General features: G+C 41.3%; 1 protein-coding gene across 2 annotated transcripts; it reads left to right on the top strand.

The window, feature by feature from the left end:
- The first annotated feature begins 2,199 nt into the window (after positions 1 to 2,199).
- Positions 2,200 to 19,044, top strand: CCNH (cyclin H). Of its 2 annotated transcripts, XM_075592726.1 has the most exons (9): positions 2,201 to 2,388; positions 3,610 to 3,732; positions 4,452 to 4,525; positions 6,046 to 6,256; positions 12,296 to 12,459; positions 16,437 to 16,507; positions 17,579 to 17,690; positions 18,041 to 18,101; positions 18,837 to 19,044. In XM_075592726.1, exons 1-9 carry the CDS (start codon positions 2,278 to 2,280, stop codon positions 18,873 to 18,875), a joined length of 966 nt encoding a protein of 321 aa, XP_075448841.1. In that variant the 5' UTR covers positions 2,201 to 2,277; the 3' UTR covers positions 18,876 to 19,044. The 2 variants fall into 2 exon arrangements, with proteins under 2 accessions (XP_075448851.1, XP_075448841.1); XM_075592736.1 differs by lacking the exon at positions 3,610 to 3,732 and having other exon boundaries at positions 2,200 to 2,388.
- Positions 19,045 to 19,389: the final 345 nt, after the last annotated feature.

Below are 19,389 nucleotides of genomic sequence, written 5' to 3'. Positions count from 1 at the left end.
AGCTTACAACGCGCATATCAATTAGCGGAGAAAGCCTCAGCTCAGCTGAACACCAGCAACAAGCGGTTGTATGACCACAAGGTCCGTTATCGGGAACTAAAGCCTGGAGACGCTGTTCTCCTATGCAATCTTGGAATACCCGGCAAATACAAGCTGGGCGACCGCTGGCGCGATTAATCCTTTGAAGTCGAGTCCCAGATGCCAGGCCTCCTGCATACGAAACGTGAATGGCCGGGTAAAGCTCTGGCACAGAAATCACTTGATGCCCATTCCCCAACTAGACAGTGACCCCGAATCAGAGACAATAGTAAGGGCCAGTGAGCCATAGGGATCTGAAGAGCAATAGGATCCACAAGATAAGTTCAATCAGAATCCCATGGAAGGAACCTCTGCTGGTTCCAATGGAGACTGATGGGCACCTCCTGAAGGAGCACCAGATAATGGGCCTGCCCCTCAGGTACCTACACCTGTGGCTTCACCAAGACGACCATTGAATCCCAGGAGTCCAAGTTTTGTGCCTTGTAAAGACTTTAGAGAGACTGAGTATTCACGTAGCGATGGGCTAAGGCCCCAGGACTATGACAGACTCTCCCTAGTGGGAACCACAGAAGAAGAGCCTCGCAGAAGTCAGCGAGAAAGACGCCCTCCTACTAGAGTGGCATATGATCAGTTAGGGGCACCCCACAATGAGTCTCAGCAGCTGGCTAAGAACAAGCTGGCTTCCGTTATCAACATTTTAGTAGAAATGCAGGTTGTCGGTGCTCCACCGAGGGCAGAGAAGGCTGCGCATGCGCAGATAGTATCTAGAGTTGTGGCAGCCATCTTTGTACACCTGGCGCATGAGCAGTATAATGCCAGCGGCCGCCATTACACCCATAGATCCGCTGGGAACTACAAGTCCCAGCAGCCTCAGGGGTTGCAAACCACATGTTGCCAGGCAGCCAATAAGGCTGCTGCATTTATAACAGTTAGAACAGTGATAACAGTTAGGGCAGTTGGGAACAGGGTACAGAAGAGGGAGGTAGGGTCCCAAGTGCTAGTAGCCAATGGACTAGGCCAGCTTTCCACTGCAGGCCCCAGTTAGTCCCCGACTCACAGTAGGCAACTGCAGCTGTATAGGGAAGCCCATAGTTAGGGACCCTGCAGTATCAGGGACACAGTGTCTACACCACGCGGTGACACATAACTTGTGGTCTGGGATCAGACCACCTATGTTCAGAGACTATCTATGGTGGGACGCTCCTGCTGGAGACCACCCCACACGGAGGCGGAAGGCGTCGTTGAAGCAAGACTGCCCGTTGACTGTTGTTCAGCTACACCCGGGGGCTGTAGCGCCAGGGAAGGTATCCGCATAAGTGCACCAACATTCACGTGGGCTGCTCTGTCTTGGGGTTGGGAAAGGTCATTGGGGTCTGGACACTGGGACACTGGTGCCACTGCACCCAAGTACTGTGGGGATATTCCGCGGGTTGGTATACATATATGTCTATTGCTGTTCCTATTGATGTCATTATTACCTCGCAGTAAATACTGTTTCCCATACTCTGTGTGTGTATTATTGGGCATATTGTCTTGGGAGGGGTTATCATACTATGTGAGGATCCTTCTCAGGTGGAAGAGCTGTTTAGTAGATATACATACACCCCAGGTTCCCCAGTGGCGGAGGATCAGGTCTCCTGTTTGCCACACTGGTATAGCAGCACACAGTCGCCTTGACACAGGGGGAAAGGGGGCTGCATAACAAAAAATAAAAAAATATGTAATGTTTCTACCGTCTCTCCTCTTTCCCAATATAAATATATACCATATAAACAGAATACTTTGTTTTCTCAGCACCATCGCACAGAGATGCCCAAACCTCCAAGAACCGAAATCAAGGGGTTAGGGGATTTCTAGATGGAAAAGCAGTGATTTGCATCAGACTATTGAAGTCTATCAGTCTATGAGACTGAGGGAGAGACGCCACATATCTGCAGCTCAGTACTTATACTTTACATTCACACGTATAATAATGACATGGATATAGAGACTGTGGCATGTTGTGGTGTACGGAGATAATATGAGTGCACGCACATTATGCACTGCCTGCTCTGCACTCCTCCTCCTAGTAATTTAATCTGATGCGCGTCACCTAAACAGTCGCGCGCGCTTTACGTCCCCATGACCCCGCCCTTATGTCAGACGTTTGGCTGCGTGTTTAATGACGTAAAATGAGCGCGCCCAGGTGAAGCTGTGCTTTGCCCAGCACCGGGGAGGGGGCGTCTACAGCTGTGCGACATGTATCATACCAGCACCCAGAGGAAGCATTGGACCTTCCCCAGCGAGGAGGAACCGCACCGCATGAGAGCCCAGGCCAACGCCAGGTGCCGGGCGCGGGCTGCGGGGAAGGTAAAATCCCCCAGGGACCCCGATCTGTGAGCAGCCACTGCAGCTGCATCCACGGGAGGGAGATCTGTTATCTGACGTGTGTACGATTGTCTGTCTCTGTGTGTGTCTGTCTCTGTGTGTGTCTGTCTCTGTGTGTGTCTGTCTCTGTGTGTGTCTGTCTCTGTGTGTGTCTGTCTCTGTGTGTGTCTGTCTCTGTGTGTGTCTGTCTCTGTGTGTGTCTGTCTCTGTGTGTGTGTGTCTGTGTGTGTGTCTGTGTGTGTCTGTGTGTGTGTGTGTGTCTCTGTGTGTGTGTGTCTCTGTGTTTGTGTCTGTGTGTGTGTGTCTCTGTGTGTTGACACACACAATTTGTTGATTTTATGAGGTGTTTGTGTTTCTCAAGGCTTTTGGGAAATAACTATAGTCTGCCACATTTAACTCTGCAAGCATTTATTGGAAATGGTGCTTTGACATACACCTCACAAAAATAGATGTTGGGCTACAAACATGGCCAATAGAGATGGGTGACATTTTCACCGGTATTTGAATCTACCATGGAATGTCTCTTCATCTGCGGATCAATCTCAAAAAGACAGATTCGTTTTTTTTCCCCCATCAATGAAAATCTGTCCGGATTCTGAGTTCGCACCGGCAAACTCTCTCTATCTCCCTTCCCAATTCCCCAGCAGCACACACTCTCCCTTCCCTCACCAGGATGGGTGTGCAGGCAATTGTGGACGTGGCAGTATTTCTACCTCCAGTTTTCGGATTCAATATAAAATCGTTCTGCGGATTGGGATTTTAGTTAAATCTATCTATGGAGTCTTCGAAATCCGTGCAGCCGAGACCCAACGATTGATTTTGAAGAATCTGAGAGGCCTTACCATGAAGTAATCAGATGGCGATTTTGATTCGCGCGGTTCGGATTTGGTTGGTAGAGTCTGGGAAAATCTGCGGTACCGATTCAGACTTAACCACCCATCTCTTGTCACCAGTAGACAGCTGCAATGTAATCTACTGATAATGCTTTAGCCTTTTTAGTGACTGCTATTGCCATATTGTTTTCCTTGTTGGCCTTGGGCTCACTGCTCCAAAATTGGGGTGGTCCCAGACCACAAGACCTGATTAATTTACAAGAGTATAACTTCATGCCTATTTATAATTTTATTTTGTCGTTTTGGGTCATTTGCAAAATGTTTTATACTGATGAGCCTTCGTAGAAAGTTTTTCTATCTTTTTTTTCAGACGCCACAGTCTGACATATTTGTTCTTGAGCCTCATGAAGAGCTTATAATTTGCAAATACTATGAGAAGAGACTTATTGATTTCTGCAGTGTTTTCAAACCCACAATGCCTAAATCTGTTCCGGTGAGTTGGGCTATTGGGCATATGCCATGTAATTGTTATTTTATTTATAAAATGTTTTACCAGGAAGTAATACATTGAGTTACCTCTCGTTTTCAAGTATGTCCTGGTCATAGTTATAATAACAAATACATGGTTACAAATACATAGTTACATTAAGTGAAGTGTTATACATTAATTGACTACTGTATATCCTTAACAATTTCAACATGGTATCTGTTCTTTAATTGGGGGGTTGGGGGGGAATAATAATTATTTGATCTGCTTTTCCAGTGCCTGTTAATTTTGAGTTAAAGGACTTTGCTTACCAAGCTGAAGTCAACAAGCATGTAACAATTTATTACCAATTACTGAACTTGCTGTATCTTGTAGTTATTTGGCGATCACTGAATAGCCCTTAAGAAAAGCAGCGTGTATTATACAATCTGCTGTACTTTTTGTACTGTGAAATGATATCTACATATCTATAAAAAATCAGTGATGAAACCAACCTTATTAAGGTTGTTACATGACTGTAGCATCCTTTTAGGTAAACTGCAATACAATTTGCTTAATAAGAGAGGTATGTCATTGAATACCGAGTCTAGATATGGCTTTCACAGTCTGCCTCATTAATTGTTATAGTTGTTTAGTATTTACCCAATGATGGTTTGGTTGATGCTTAAAGACTCCTGGCCATTGTCTTGGTGAACCTTCTACTTATATGCATTTATTTTTTTTAGGGAACAGCATGTATGTATTTCAAACGTTTTTACCTCAATAATTCAGTCATGGAGCATCACCCACGGATAATAATGTAAGTTATTGCTTACTTTGCTTTACTAGTCCTGCTGGAGACGTGTGGGATGGTGTGATTTTGTATCATATGAGTCTGTTCCTGTCATTAACCAGTTTGTTTTGTCTAAAGAAATGTGCACCATTACAAACCAGTGAAAATATTTAGTGATATGTCTGACAGTATTCACAGTCCTGTATAATAAAAGCAAAACGAATCTGTGCCAATGTTAGTCGTTTTACCCCAGAAGGGTAAAAATCAAAACCTTATGACTTGTAGTCTGCATAGCAGTGATCACAGAGTACTTGTATTATGTGGTGTTGAGGCAATAGAAAATCAAGTAATTGACACGTTCTAGTCATACAGCCGTTCATTCAAATTCTGACGTTGCAAAAATATTTTTGGTTTGTTTCTAATGTAAGCAACTGGTTTAAAAAATATGTAATAGGCTGTAATAGGCTTTAAAAAAAATGCAAATGACAAGGATGTCAAGTACTAAAGCATTTAAAGCAGCAATCTACACTAATTTCCATTTATTATTATTATTTTTTACAGTCTATATGCTTTAACTTTTAGAAGTTTTCTTACCCTTTTCAGTGCTGTTTTTATATCTAAAATCTGATTCTATTTAGGAGATGTGTTTGAAATATAAAGGGTCTGGGAGGTTAAAACGGAGCTCTCCACAGAGCCCAGTGCCTCTAAAGGTTGCCATGGTAACCTGAGACACAAGATTAAGAAAGTTATGATTTTCGATATGGTGTTTTGCTCGTGGGGCAAGGTACTAACACCATGCGACTTAAACTGCTGTGTTTTTGGAGGGGATAGCTGGTTTAAATAGAAAGGGACGAGCTACATCTGAAGCATAAGGCTGCGCTTCTACTCTGGCTACGGTGATGCCGGCGTAACATCGCCATTGTAGCAGCGATTTTTGCTTATAGTGTTAGAGACGGGGGTGTGGCCGTGAGTGGTTCGCCCTCATTGGCTGAACCGCTCATGTGGCCGTTGACGTCACGCTGCGGTTGCTAAAAAAAAATCAATTTTCATTGACTTCCAGCGATCGCGACCAAGCCGTCGCGTCGCTCCTACTATAGGCGCATGCGACGGATTCAATATATATTTTTGAATGTGCCTTAGCCAGGACTATAAGCGCGGCCATAGAGTAACATGGTTTATAACCTTAGAAACTGTCTATTAAAAATAAGAATGGTTTGTGTGTGTTATATATTTTTTACTTTTTCCCTTTTATTTGGTTCTTGTAGATCAGCTTCTTTTAGTTTCTGATAAATATGAATTTTGGATAATATTTTGACCACCATTGCCAATTTTTAAAACATGATCAGTCTTTCTGCTCACTGCAATTGTATCACAGTATTTCCCTGCATCATGTTTTCCATAGTATTTTTGGGCCATGCTCATGGGTAGTGCTTGGTACATAAACATACTGTATATAGAAAACGCCTGTCTTGCCTAAGCACCGCTCACTTTATCATGCCCACAGTATGGCAGTAACTGAAGTGCTATGTTTTGTGTGTTTGTCCAAGGCTCACTTGCTCATTCTTGGCTTGCAAAGTAGATGAATTCAATGTATCCAGTGTCCAGTTTATGGGCAACTTAGAAGAAAACCCATTGGGACAGGAGAAGGTCCTTGAGCAGATCCTGGAATATGAACTACTGCTGATTCAGCAGCTGAATTTCCACCTTATTGTGCACAATCCATATAGACCTTTTGAAGGATACTTGATTGATCTAAAGGTAATGTGACATGAGAAACCGATCATCTTTATCTTATAACACAAAGCAGTGGTAAATCCCCCCCCAAACCCCCCCCCCCGTCCCCCCCTCTTGTACTTCTGCAATGCTGCTGCTTTAGTGAGTAATGAGGGGGAGAGCAAAGGGCTGAGTGCACAGATAGGCAGAGCGCTCCACTAAAATGCCTACTGTAGCCAGGAGAGGGGGTAATGGTATCTGTGTGTGAGGATGACCCACTGACTTTTGGGGAAACATCGCTCAACAAAACATTGACTTTAAAAAAATCTGGCTGGCGCCTAAATTATTTTATATTTTTGACCACCCTTCGCTAACATACGCATTACATTGTAACATTTGTAATACATGAAGATTTGAGGCAACATAACTGACTGTCTTAACTAGGGTTGCCAGGTCGCTTCTCAAAAAATAATGGACACAATGGTGAAAGGTGCGACGCGCCCGAGACACACACCTCTGCTCCATGCTGTTTCCTCCTCTCCTTGGCCCCATCCCCAGGCTCCTGACATCTCCTTCTGATTGACTGTATTGTCCAGCAGCAGCCAAATCAGGATGGAAGAAGCTGCCCAACCCCCTAGCATCAGCCCTGCTCTCTCTCTCTCTGCTCAAGGAAATCCCATGGTCCTCTGAGCTGGTCCGGTCACTATGTTCAGAGAGGTAATACTGGACACCTGGCAACTCAACTTGCTTTACTGTCATTTTCATATACAGGCCGCCAATCATCGCCACACCCAGCAGTAGCATCTCAAAATGAATTGAGGCACTGTGAACCTTGGCTGTACTGGGGTAATAGCAGTGAGCGCCTAATGATTTTTTTATTTTTTTTGTAGGCACCACTGCCAATGAATATACTGTAACATGACATATTTCATATTCTCCAAGCATTGGTATCTTCTGGTCTAAGACTTGGTATATATATTTAGATAATCAAATAGGTAAAAACTCTGGTGTATAAACCCATTTATTTCTAACGAATGCAGAGCCTACTGTGCTTAGGTGCCTAAGGATAAAGCATTCAAAACAAGTATATCAAGTATGAAATACACATTTATTAAAAAATACACAATCACCACTAAAATATCTAGAATAGTACCTGATAGCTGAACCTTACATGAGCTCAATGATATATAGCAATATTATGATCTAATATACATCCTACTTAATATGTCTATATATCCTTAATCCATAGTGACAAGAGGTTAATGTTGTGTAGATAAGTAGGCAGGGTCTTGACTCCAATGGGGGGGTACATGAATAACTCCAATAGTTGGTTGAATAAAGCGCTTTATTATAATTACAGAAACTGATGTAAAACAGAGTATCCTCCATCTCCCTGATTTAGCGTTTGGTTCCTCCTAGTTGGTATATAACTATACACAGTTGTGCCCAAATCAATTTTAAAAGTCATATTGTAAAAAATACTTAAGACACCCTGTAGGTGTAATGCAACTTTGTGTAGTTATACCAACTAGGAGGAACCCAACTCTAATCAGAGAGACAGAGGATACTTAAGTAATAATCCCCGAAGAACAGGACATTACTGGCCAATAATGCCCTGGCTGGAAGAGTTGAAGGCCCGAGGTGAAGCCGAGGGACTTTAACCCAGCCAGGGCATTATTGGCCAGTAATGCCCTGTTCTGAGGGGATTATTACTATTATAGGCTAAATGTAGACTTTTTTCATAAATAATAGACACTTTTGTATAGTTAAATATAATTTTGTATAGTTAAATAAAAATACATGAAACCACCTCTATATATGCTTACACTGCAGATATCTATATCACACTGCCGTCCCTCTGTGTACACACACACACCAGCTACACACACACACACACACGCTCAACACACACAACACAGCACCTCTACACACACATCAGCTCTACACACACACACACACACACACACTGGAGCTCTAGACACAACACAGCACCACCTCTACACACACACAACACAGCAGCTCTATAAACACACACAACACAGCAGCTCTATACACACACACACAACACAGCAGCTCTATACACACACACACACACACACAACACAGCAGCTCTATACACACACAGCAGCTCTATACACACACACACACAACACAGCAGCTCTATACACACACACAGCAGCTCTATACACACACACACAACACAGCAGCTCTGTACACACACACAACACAGCAGCTCTACACACACACACACACACACACACAACACAGCAGCTCTATACACACACACACACAGAAGCTCTATACACACACACAACACAGCAGCTCTATACACACACACACTACACAGCAGCTCTATACACACACACACTACACAGCAGCTCTATACACACACACACACACACAACACAGCAGCTCTATACACACACACACACACTACACAGCAGCTCTATACACACACACACACACACACACACACACACACTACACAGCAGCTCTATACACACACACACACACACACACTACACAGCAGCTCTATACACACACACACAACACAGCAGCTCTATACACACACACACACAACACAGCAGCTCTATACACACACACAACACAGCAGCTCTATACACACACACACACACAACACAGCAGCTCTATACACACACACACTACACAGCAGCTCTATACACACACACACACTACACAGCAGCTCTATACACACACACAACACAGCAGCTCTATACACACACACAACACAGCAGCTCTATACACACACACACACTACACAGCAGCTCTATACACACACACACACACTACACAGCAGCTCTATACACACACACAACACAGCAGCTCTATACACACACACACACTACACAGCAGCTCTATACACACACACACACACACACTACACAGCAGCTCTATACACACACACACACACACTACACAGCAGCTCTATACACACACACACAACACAGCAGCTCTATACACACACACACAACACAGCAGCTCTATACACACACACACAACACAGCAGCTCTATACACACACACACAACACAGCAGCTCTATACACACACACAACACAGCAGCTCTATACACACACACACAACACAGCAGCTCTATACACACACACACACAACACAGCAGCTCTATACACACACACACACACAGCAGCTCTATACACACACACACACACACACACACACCAGCTCTATACACACACACCAGCTCTCCACACACACACCAGCTCTCCACACACACACACACACACACACACATCAGCTCTACACACACACACACACACACACACACACACACACACACACACACACACACATCAGCTCTACACACTGGAGCTCTAGACACCCAACACAGCAGCTCTATACACACACACACACACACAACACAGCAGCTCTATACACACACACACAACACAGCAGCTCTATACACATAACACAACACAGCAGCTCTATACACACACACACACACACACACAACACAGCAGCTCTATACACACACACACACACACACCAGCTCTCCACACACACACCAGCTCTCCACACACACACCAGCTCTCCACACACACATCAGCTCTCACACACACACACACACACACACACACACACACACACACACACACACACATCAGCTCTACACACACACACACACACACACACACACACACACACACACACACACATCAGCTCTACACACACACACACACATCAGCTCTACACACACACACACACACACACACACACATCAGCTCTACACACTGGAGCTCTAGACACCCAACACAGCAGCTCTATACACACACACACACACACAACACAGCAGCTCTATACACACACACACAACACAGCAGCTCTATACACATAACACAACACAGCAGCTCTATACACACACACACAACACAGCAGCTCTATACACACACACACAACACAGCAGCTCTACACACACACACAAAGCAGCTCTACACACACACACACACAGCAGCTCTACACACACACACACACACATACACACACAGCAGCTCTACACACACACACACACACACACAGCAGCTCTACACACACACACAGCAGCTCTACACACACATCAGCTCTACACACACACACACACACACATAAGCTCTACACACACACACACACATCAGCTCTACACACACAAACTGCTGCTACACATACAACAGCACAACACACACACACACACACACTGCAGCCACATTAAAAAATGCAGCCACTTACTAAACTTTGCACTCCCCCCACCTCTATACACCCCAAACACACACACAACACTGCACCTCTATACACAACACAGCATACATACACACACAAACTGCTGCTACACACACATGCTACTGACACACACACAGCACCTCTACACAGATATACAACAGCACAGCACACACTGCTACTGACACACACACACACAAACTGCAGCCACAAAGAAACTGCAGACAGCCACTTATTTGCTTTGCAGACTCCCCCTCCCACCCCCCGTGGCTGATACGTCTTGACCAACCCCCTGCCCTGTCTCAGAGGTGTTACTTCAATCAGACGAATCCCCTGCCCTGTCTCAGCTGTTCTGAAAGGTGATTGGCTGCAAATAAACACTTTGAAAACTACACATTCTGCTGCTTTAAATTCCGGGCATTACTGATTGGATAATGACCGGAATTTTAACCAATCAGAGAGCAGGGTTTTCAATAATGCCCTGCATTTTACTGCTTTAGCCTATAATCTATTATAATTCCGGAAACAGAAGTAAAACAAAGCGCTTTATTCGACCAATTATTGGAGTTATTCAGGGACCCCCTGTTGGAGTCTCAAGACCCTACCTACTTATCTATACAACAATAACCTCTCGTCACTATGGATTAGGGATATATGGATGTATATTAGATCATAATATTGCTATATATCATTCAGCTCATGTAATGTTCAATCTCAAGTACTATTCTAGATATTTTTAGTATTGATTGTGTATTTTGTAATACTTTATATACTTGTTTTGAATGCTTCATTCTTAGGCACCTCGGCACAGTAGGCTGTGCATTCGATATAGGATAGAGTTTATGCGCCAGAGTTTTTTTTCCTATTGGTTTATAGGGGAATCGAGATCCCCTATTACTCTGGCTGCAGAACACCAATTTACTTAAAGGACTCGCAAATCTTTTTGTTTGAGGTAACCTTTACACAGATTATTAATTTTATAACATGTGCTTCTTGTATTTTATATTTGTGTTTTTTGTTGTTTCTCGCATTTTTAAATTTCTATTTTAGAATCAAATATAAATATGCCACGCTATAAACCAATTGTGTCCAAGATTTTATAAATAAGGACTGTTTGAACTACAAATAGCTTAACTTGGGTGATTGGGAGGGAGTGAGGTGTAAATGTTGTATTGGCTTACTGCTATCGATTCCTTCTATGTGAAGTAACTTTGTTTTTGTCTGAAACTTGTACTTTTCATCTAATTAAACCAGCTAATATATAATGGGATATAGGGCATGTTTTTAATTGTTATTATTAATTAGATAATGTTCCTCAGTGCTGCACTAATGGATAAAAAAAAAATGTATCCCTTGCTTTCCTCAGAGGGAGATCAGTACAAAAATTAGATGTTAATTCTTATTTTGATTCCATGGTTTGAAGTTTAAAATGTTTTTATTTCGGTTCTAGCTAACTTCACGAGCAAAATAAAGAACGTCATTTCAGTTTCTAAATATGTTGTGTGAAGTGCTAGAGATCATTCATTAATGCCTTGTTTAAAGCCTTATAAATAGATTTTCAGGCTGTTCCAGGGAAGGTTAGTTCTACAAATGAAGCAAAATATTAAAGGTATCCCGTTTTTATCAAATTTTGTATCCTACAACTAGAAAAAGCTCCCCTAGAAACAAAAAGTTTTTTACATGCAGAAGTGGGGCGTCATACACCCAGAGGTGTATTTACCAGCTTCACCAATTGTAGCAATGAAGCCACATTAACTGCCGGTTAAAAATGGTAGAAAATTGTAGAATACATTTGTAAAAGTTTGCTGATCTTATGCAAACCAATAATGCAAATCCCCTGCATCCTAACTTTCCAGACTCGATACTCTCTGCTGCCGAACCCTGAAGTGTTGAGGAAAGCCGCCGATGAATTCATGAGTCAGGTTGCATTGACAGACGCATGTTTACTGTTCACGCCATCGATGATGGCACTTACAGCAATCTTATCTAGTTCCACCCGAGCAGGACTTAATTTGGAAAGGTATGTGGTGTCATTTACTACCGTCCCATTGAGTTGTCAGCCAGCAGTGTATGTTGTAATAAGTGTTTGCAGGAATATATGATTTGCCACCAAGCAACAGTAAAGAGTATACGTCCTCCCAGAGAAGGACTGCACAAGTCAAAGCAGTCCCAGTGATCATGTCGTGTGTGCGTACAGTCACAATTTCTATTGTAGGCTTTACAGGCAGATACTTCATTAACATTTATTTAAACTCCTGTTTAATACACTTGTGAAACTTTTATCTCCTTGCATTGTATTGTTAATTCCATAAGGTGCTGCGTATATTGATGTTTTTGTTCTGTTGCTAAACGTACCTACAACTTTTATATAATACATGTAACAGAAATTAGAAGGGCAACAGTCCGTTTGTATTGAACATGTCACTTGGGAATTTGCCATCTCAAAACTCTGTGAAATAAGCCAGTCTGAAACTAGAATTGTCGGGTAGGAACATATTTAATGAGAATATGTAAAGCAACAAATACAAGTGACAGAATGAACGCATTACTTGAGATAAACCTAGCAGCAACAAATCTATATTGTAGGGCTCAGAAAAGGGGGGAAGGGAAACACAAAAATGACTGTGCACCCTAAAAGAATTCACTTATATGCACACCAAACTAGTGTAAAAATTAACTTTTAATAAATTCCTTAAAACATATATTACCAAAGTAATGTGTAATGTGGATTAAAAATGTATTAAATCAGAAATATCTGGCATCCATGTCTTTGATTATTGAATCGTGCTGTCCCAGATGTCTACTTAATAATAGTGGGATACAAGAGACAGGGGATGCTAGAAGTCAGGGTGTTAACCCCTCTGGAGCAACGATGAGACCCAGTAGTGAAATTATATAGTTGTTCATAAGTGGGTGGCCAGCAACTAAAGCTTCCTTGCTGGATGGACCAGCACTGCGCACTGCAATGAAGGCTTAAGTGTGTTAAAGTGCAATAGCCTGGATAGTAGAGCTAGCACATACAGTGTAGGGATAATACAAACACTGCAACATACGTCAGACACAGCAGTGCTGGGGTGAATAGCACATAAAATAACTGTGGAAACACCTCACATAGAGTGCAAGGGAAGCAGGCAGACAAACTATGGAAATAAATAAATAAACAGCTAACTACTAGGGTCTATAAGGTTAGAACCAGGAGACTACAGACACTACATTAAAACAGCTCCAAGTAGGAGACTGACAACATTGCACGCAATGTTGTCAGTCTCCTACTTGGAGCTGTTTTACTTTGGTAATATATGTTTTAAGGAATTTATTATAAGTTAATTTTTACACTAGTTTGGTGTGCATATAAGTGAATTCTTTTAGGGTGCACAGTCATTTTTGTTTCCCTTCCCCCCTTTTCTGATTCACTTTTCAGTTCACAGTTTGCACCCATCCTTTTGATTACCTCACTTAAATATTTGATTACATTACTCAATTGGTATGGTCCTGTGATCACTCCCTATCCATCCGTTGTTTCTATATTGTAGGGCTGCCCAATAATAAAATCTGGGCAAGTGTTTGGATTCCAGACATTTGGACCACCTGGTAATAAAGGAAAATAATACCATTGATAAATGTTATAACCCAGTAACCCCTATTTCCTGCAAAAAGATTCTGACTACCTTTTTTATTGTTTTAATTGTTTTCTGTCTGAATGTAAGTTTTGTTTGGTGTTCCATGTCGAAACTGCAGTAAAAAATAAGGAAACATACAAAACTTATTATGACCTATGCCATTACGCAAAGTAACGTATAACAGAATAACATACAGTAGGCAGGGCCGCCGTTGCTAGGTCGCAATCCTTTTACTTTAAAAAAAAAAAAAAAAATGTGGCTAGGAGATACTTTCTTGTTCTCTTTGAATTTGGCAAAACTGCCAGTTTGCAAAAGATTAGGAAATAATCCTTTTCTCAAAGGTAAAGCAATGAAGTTTAAAAGAACAAAAAATAAGCATCCTGTGGAATGCCATTGTGATCTAAATACCATCTCATCCTCCTTGGTTAAGGGGACCTGGCGGTCAATTTGATTCAATCAGAAACTTCTGACTGTGTAGGTCTAATGATTGACCAATAATAATTAATTTAATAGCGGGGGGGGACATTAGCCAGCTAAGCTTAGCATAGCCATTTCCATGTTACTACTTTTCGCCTCTCACTAGTGGTATTGGATAGGGGTGGACACGTAATCTGGTCTGTACCTGTTACATACGCCTATAACATATATTATCTTTAACTGTGCGTGCAGTGTCTTGTATATAATGTATACCCTGTTCACTTAAAGCTGCAGTTCAGTCTTTTTTTTTTTTTAATTAATTTTTTTACTTCAATAGTTTCATGTGGGCAATCTCTAATTACCTAAAGAACTGTATAGCTGCAGGTCAATTCGTTCTCCATGTATTGATAGGCAAAATTTGGTGACATCATTAAAGAAGGGATATGTTTTTCTTCTGCTTCTGTCACTCAGTGGAAGCTCATGAATATACATGAGCACTCCTGCACTGACATGTGCTAGAGAGAGGGCAGGGCTGACAAAGGGGTGTGCCAGGGCTTGTGACAGGACATGAAGGGGCAGTGCCTTAGCAAATGGTTGTTAAAATAGAATACAAGAAAATTGGTCTTTCAAAGTTGTTTTTTTAAAAACAGAAAATGCTAAAAGTATTTTTTCTTACTACAGAACTGATTTATTAAAAAAAAAAACACACATGCAGGATATTGACTGAACTGCAGCTTTACTGTAGCTATGTATTTGTAACCATGTGTTATCGTAATGCTGTGCCCCGCACATGCTTGAAAATAAGGTAACTCAATTTATTATCTCAGCGTAAAACATTTTATAAATAAATATTCCATTTCCCATTCCACACCTTGGTGAAAGGATGACATGTTAGCCCTATCCTTATTACATGAATTAGGGGCGTCTGACTCCTCCAGAGATATTTGGGGAGGATGAGAACCCAGGCCTTTCTGGTTAATTTGGAGTGCTATGTTTTATGTATTTTTTCACTTCTGTACACCAAACAGGGGAAACCAACCAGTGGAATACTTATTGGGGGGTGTCCTTCAAATAAGCTTTTAATTTCTATAGTCGCACAAGATCATCAAGTAAGGAATCACCAGAGTTGGGACTGGAGGAGGAATCTGTCAAACATCTCTTCCCTTCATCTGATGAGGAATTACAAATATCCGCCATTTTTTTTTCTCTGACCAATCGGGGTTGACATGAAGGGGTATCCTATTTTTTAAAAAATGGCGGTTATTAGTAGCAGTTACAGGAACTGCACAGTCTATAATCAACCACCTAATTCAAAGCATAACCAGCATCAGGAAGGTGGGTTCTCCTGATGATGTGACTGCAATACTGTCGCAGTGAATGCTTTTACTCGTGCAGTATTTATTTGGGAGGCTTCCTGCTTCCAGTAGCTATTGCTAGCTGGCAACTTTCTGGAGAACAAATGGTGTATCCATGCTAATGGCTATTAACACTGTATGCTAAACTAAATTAAAGTGTGAGCGTTAAATGATTGCGCCAAAATAAATGTAAGCATAAGGTAATATGATTCACATTGTCACTTATTAATGGTGTTGAAAAGATTTGTAAAGTAGTACAGTACAGACCCTTTAAGGCAGGGGTGCGCAAACTGGGGGGGAGGGGCGGTGCGCTTAGAGGCCCCACAACATTTAAATGCCAGGGGAGTGCACACAGCCTCTGTATAGTCTTACCTGCTCTGCGCCGGATTCTGGTGATGCATCGCCATGGCAACGCAGTTGTAACGTCAAATGCTGGAGAAAAGGGATGGGCGGGCATGTGCACAGGGGGCGCAGATGAAAAAATGTATGCACCCCTGCTTTTAAGGTGCAACGTTGGTAAGTAAAAGGATGGTCAGAATGTGTAATTTCTGTAATGTTGCAAGTCAGTATCACGTACCAAATAAAGTACTGTTTTTGTATTTCAGTTATTTAGCAGAATGTCTCTCACTAAAGGAAAATCGTGAAACAAAGTCTCTTTTACTAGACGGAATGAGAAGTATGTAATTCTTCTTTCACACAGATTGCACCAAAACTGGTTTGTTCTAGTGAAGCTTGGTGAATAACTTTTGTACAGCCAAACTCCGTATGTCTGCATTTTATTTTGCATTTGATGATTGTAGCATATGTTTTTCTAAAATAATGTAACAATAAAAAAAAATAAACTTATGTCCCTTTTAAAAATTTTTTTGTGGTTACTGGATGAGTAGAATGGGTAGCATATTAAATACATGCTGTCGATTCTACGACCAGTGACAGACTTTCTTGTTGAAATATTTTGTTCCCAGTCTGCCTATGAGTGTAGCAGCGGGTGAAGTAGATATGCTACCTTCACATAGGCATCTCCGCCTAGAGCAGCACTTAGCACGATCTTATTAACAGAGAAATGATTACCGTAGGATGTGAGAGCATTGAGCGGCAGAACCTTGGGATGGAGCAGGGCATGAGGGAAAGATAGGCGGGTATAATGGAAGGGAGCACATTATTTAAATAAGGGGGGTCTTTCCAAGGACCAAAGTGACATTTTTAATCTGGATGAGGCTTTTTTATTTTTGTAGTTTGTAAACAGTTGGGATGGGTTTTATTTTTATATACATGTATCTATCTCCTACCCTTTTTTTGAAAACAGCGTTAAAGAATTTGTACAGGCAATCTTGTCCCACTCCTTTTACTTTAGCTGAAAGAGGAGTGTAGGGGAAACACGATTGACAAACACGTCACTGTTCACAGGACCCAAAGAAAAGATGCTTGTTTATTTTAGCTGGCCAAAAAATATGCAACTATGCTTAAAGCAAACAGGAATTGCACTTTTTAAATATTTAGTTTGGAAATTATTTGTATATGGAGATGTATGGTGTCTCCTGCTTGTGCTCATTTGCCAGATTTTTTTTTTTTTTATTATTGCTAGCTTCACACGTTTGGGCTGGGAGATCTTAATCTTAGCTGCGATGGTGAAACGATAAGTTTGGCTGAATTAGAAAGTGTTGGAGTCGATGACTACTAACTTCACTCAAGTTGTGCTGCCTGGGTTGGTTACTAATGCAACTTTCTTTTTACATTTTTGATGCAGGACTAAAGGCCCTAGTAACAAAATATGAACCTGTCAGGCCTGAAGATGTTGTAGCTATAAAGAAGAAGTTGGAGAAATGCCATAGTACTGAATTTGCTTTGAGTGGAAACGTGTAAGTAACTGGTCCAAGTGTGTATATTAAATGGGTTGATATTGGGAGTCTTAATATTTAAAAAATAAGGGGTAAAGACATGAGGTAGTGCTCATAAGTTGGAGAATTCTAAGGTAGCTAGTAAGAGGAGGCAAACTGCATGGAATACACAAGATAACAGCACTTTGTGCCTTGTTCGTAGTGAATTATGTACCAATGTTTGTATTATTACCTTATGGATTTGAGAAATTTTTCCTGTGTAATGTCAAGATATTTTTCCAGCCTCTGATACTGTATTTGTATACTGGGTAAGCAGTGGTTAGAATTAGTATGGTACTTAATTGATAGATTTAAATCATGTCTGTTTTTAGAAGGAAGAGAAAAGGTTATGAAGATGATGACTATATATCTAAAAAGCCTAAAACTGAAGAGGTATGTGTTAATCTGTATTAACTGAACCAGCATTTTTTCCTTGGGTTATCCTTTTATACACTCACATTGAGTGATGGAGATGATTACACATTGAAGCTAAAAGGAACATTTGCTATTTTTAATTTTTTTACGAGTGAACCAGGGGTCCCACTGAACCAAATGCCACTATTTTAAAGGGCTAGGGCCCTCTTTGTTCCCCAAATACGTACAGATGAAGTTACTGGGTTTGAACCTTCAGGGGGGAACAAAATGGCCACCAAACTTCTAGCAGATAGGAAGCCACACCTGATATTGCAGCTTAGTATTGGATGGCCATTTAAATTGCCTTTAAAAATCAGGAAGTAGTACCAGTATTTGGTACTGAAAGTGCCCCAGAGCTTAAAACAATGGTATTTAACTCTGGAGGAAGGCATTGAAACATGGGTGAACATATTTTTAGAACTACATGCCTGTTCTTAACACTGAGAACGCCACAGTAAAATACACCAAAGTGCTGTTAAACCTTGGTAGTAGTTATCTTGCCTGCTCGTAAAGATTTGTATGGGTTACGCATAAACTATTAGAAATGTGATTGCTCTTTTCATATTGGGCAAATTGATTATTGTATAAATGAGTCCCTATTACTTAATTGTGAATGTATACTTGTTAATGTGGCTGAATTAGAAAGATCACCATTTTATTAACCTTTTTCTTGCAGAAATACTTGATTTTAAATCTTCCTTGTCTTGATTTTAGGAAGAATGGACTGATGATGATTTGGTAGATTCACTGTAATGGACATTACAGTGTGTGTAACTAGAAGCAAATCTTCCAACATGCCAATGCGTTTCATCTGCCAGTAGGCAAAAGTGTTCCAACTATTTTAATTGGAATATTGTGTATAAAGTTTGTCATTTAATGTTTGACAATATTTGTATTTTATTAAAATAAAACTTATTGTAGATCTGTGTGTAAGCTTTGTTTTTATACTCAATGAAGCAATACACTTATGGAGATTGTAATGTCACTGTTTTTTGCTAAACTGTATACAGGCATACCCCACATTAATGTATGGAATGGGTCCAGAGCATGTATGTAAAGTGAAAATGTACAAAGTGAAGCACTATCTTTTCACTGCGGTAGAGGTAGGGAGCCGGTATTGCTGTTCAGGACGTGCCTGTGTCCTACACACAGGTGCAGGCGCGAGCGGACATTTTCTAATTGGGCGAGGGGTATCAGAACATCATACAACTACGGCGGTCTGGGGCTGAATCAGTGTCCGTACTTGCGAAGCGAGAGTACGGACACA

The sequence above is a fragment of the Ascaphus truei genome, chromosome 1 (assembly GCF_040206685.1).
Source record: "Ascaphus truei isolate aAscTru1 chromosome 1, aAscTru1.hap1, whole genome shotgun sequence".
Lineage (NCBI taxonomy): Eukaryota > Metazoa > Chordata > Amphibia > Anura > Ascaphidae > Ascaphus > Ascaphus truei.
The sequence above is the reverse complement of the archived record's forward strand: the minus strand, read 5'-3'. Positions and strand labels throughout refer to the sequence as shown.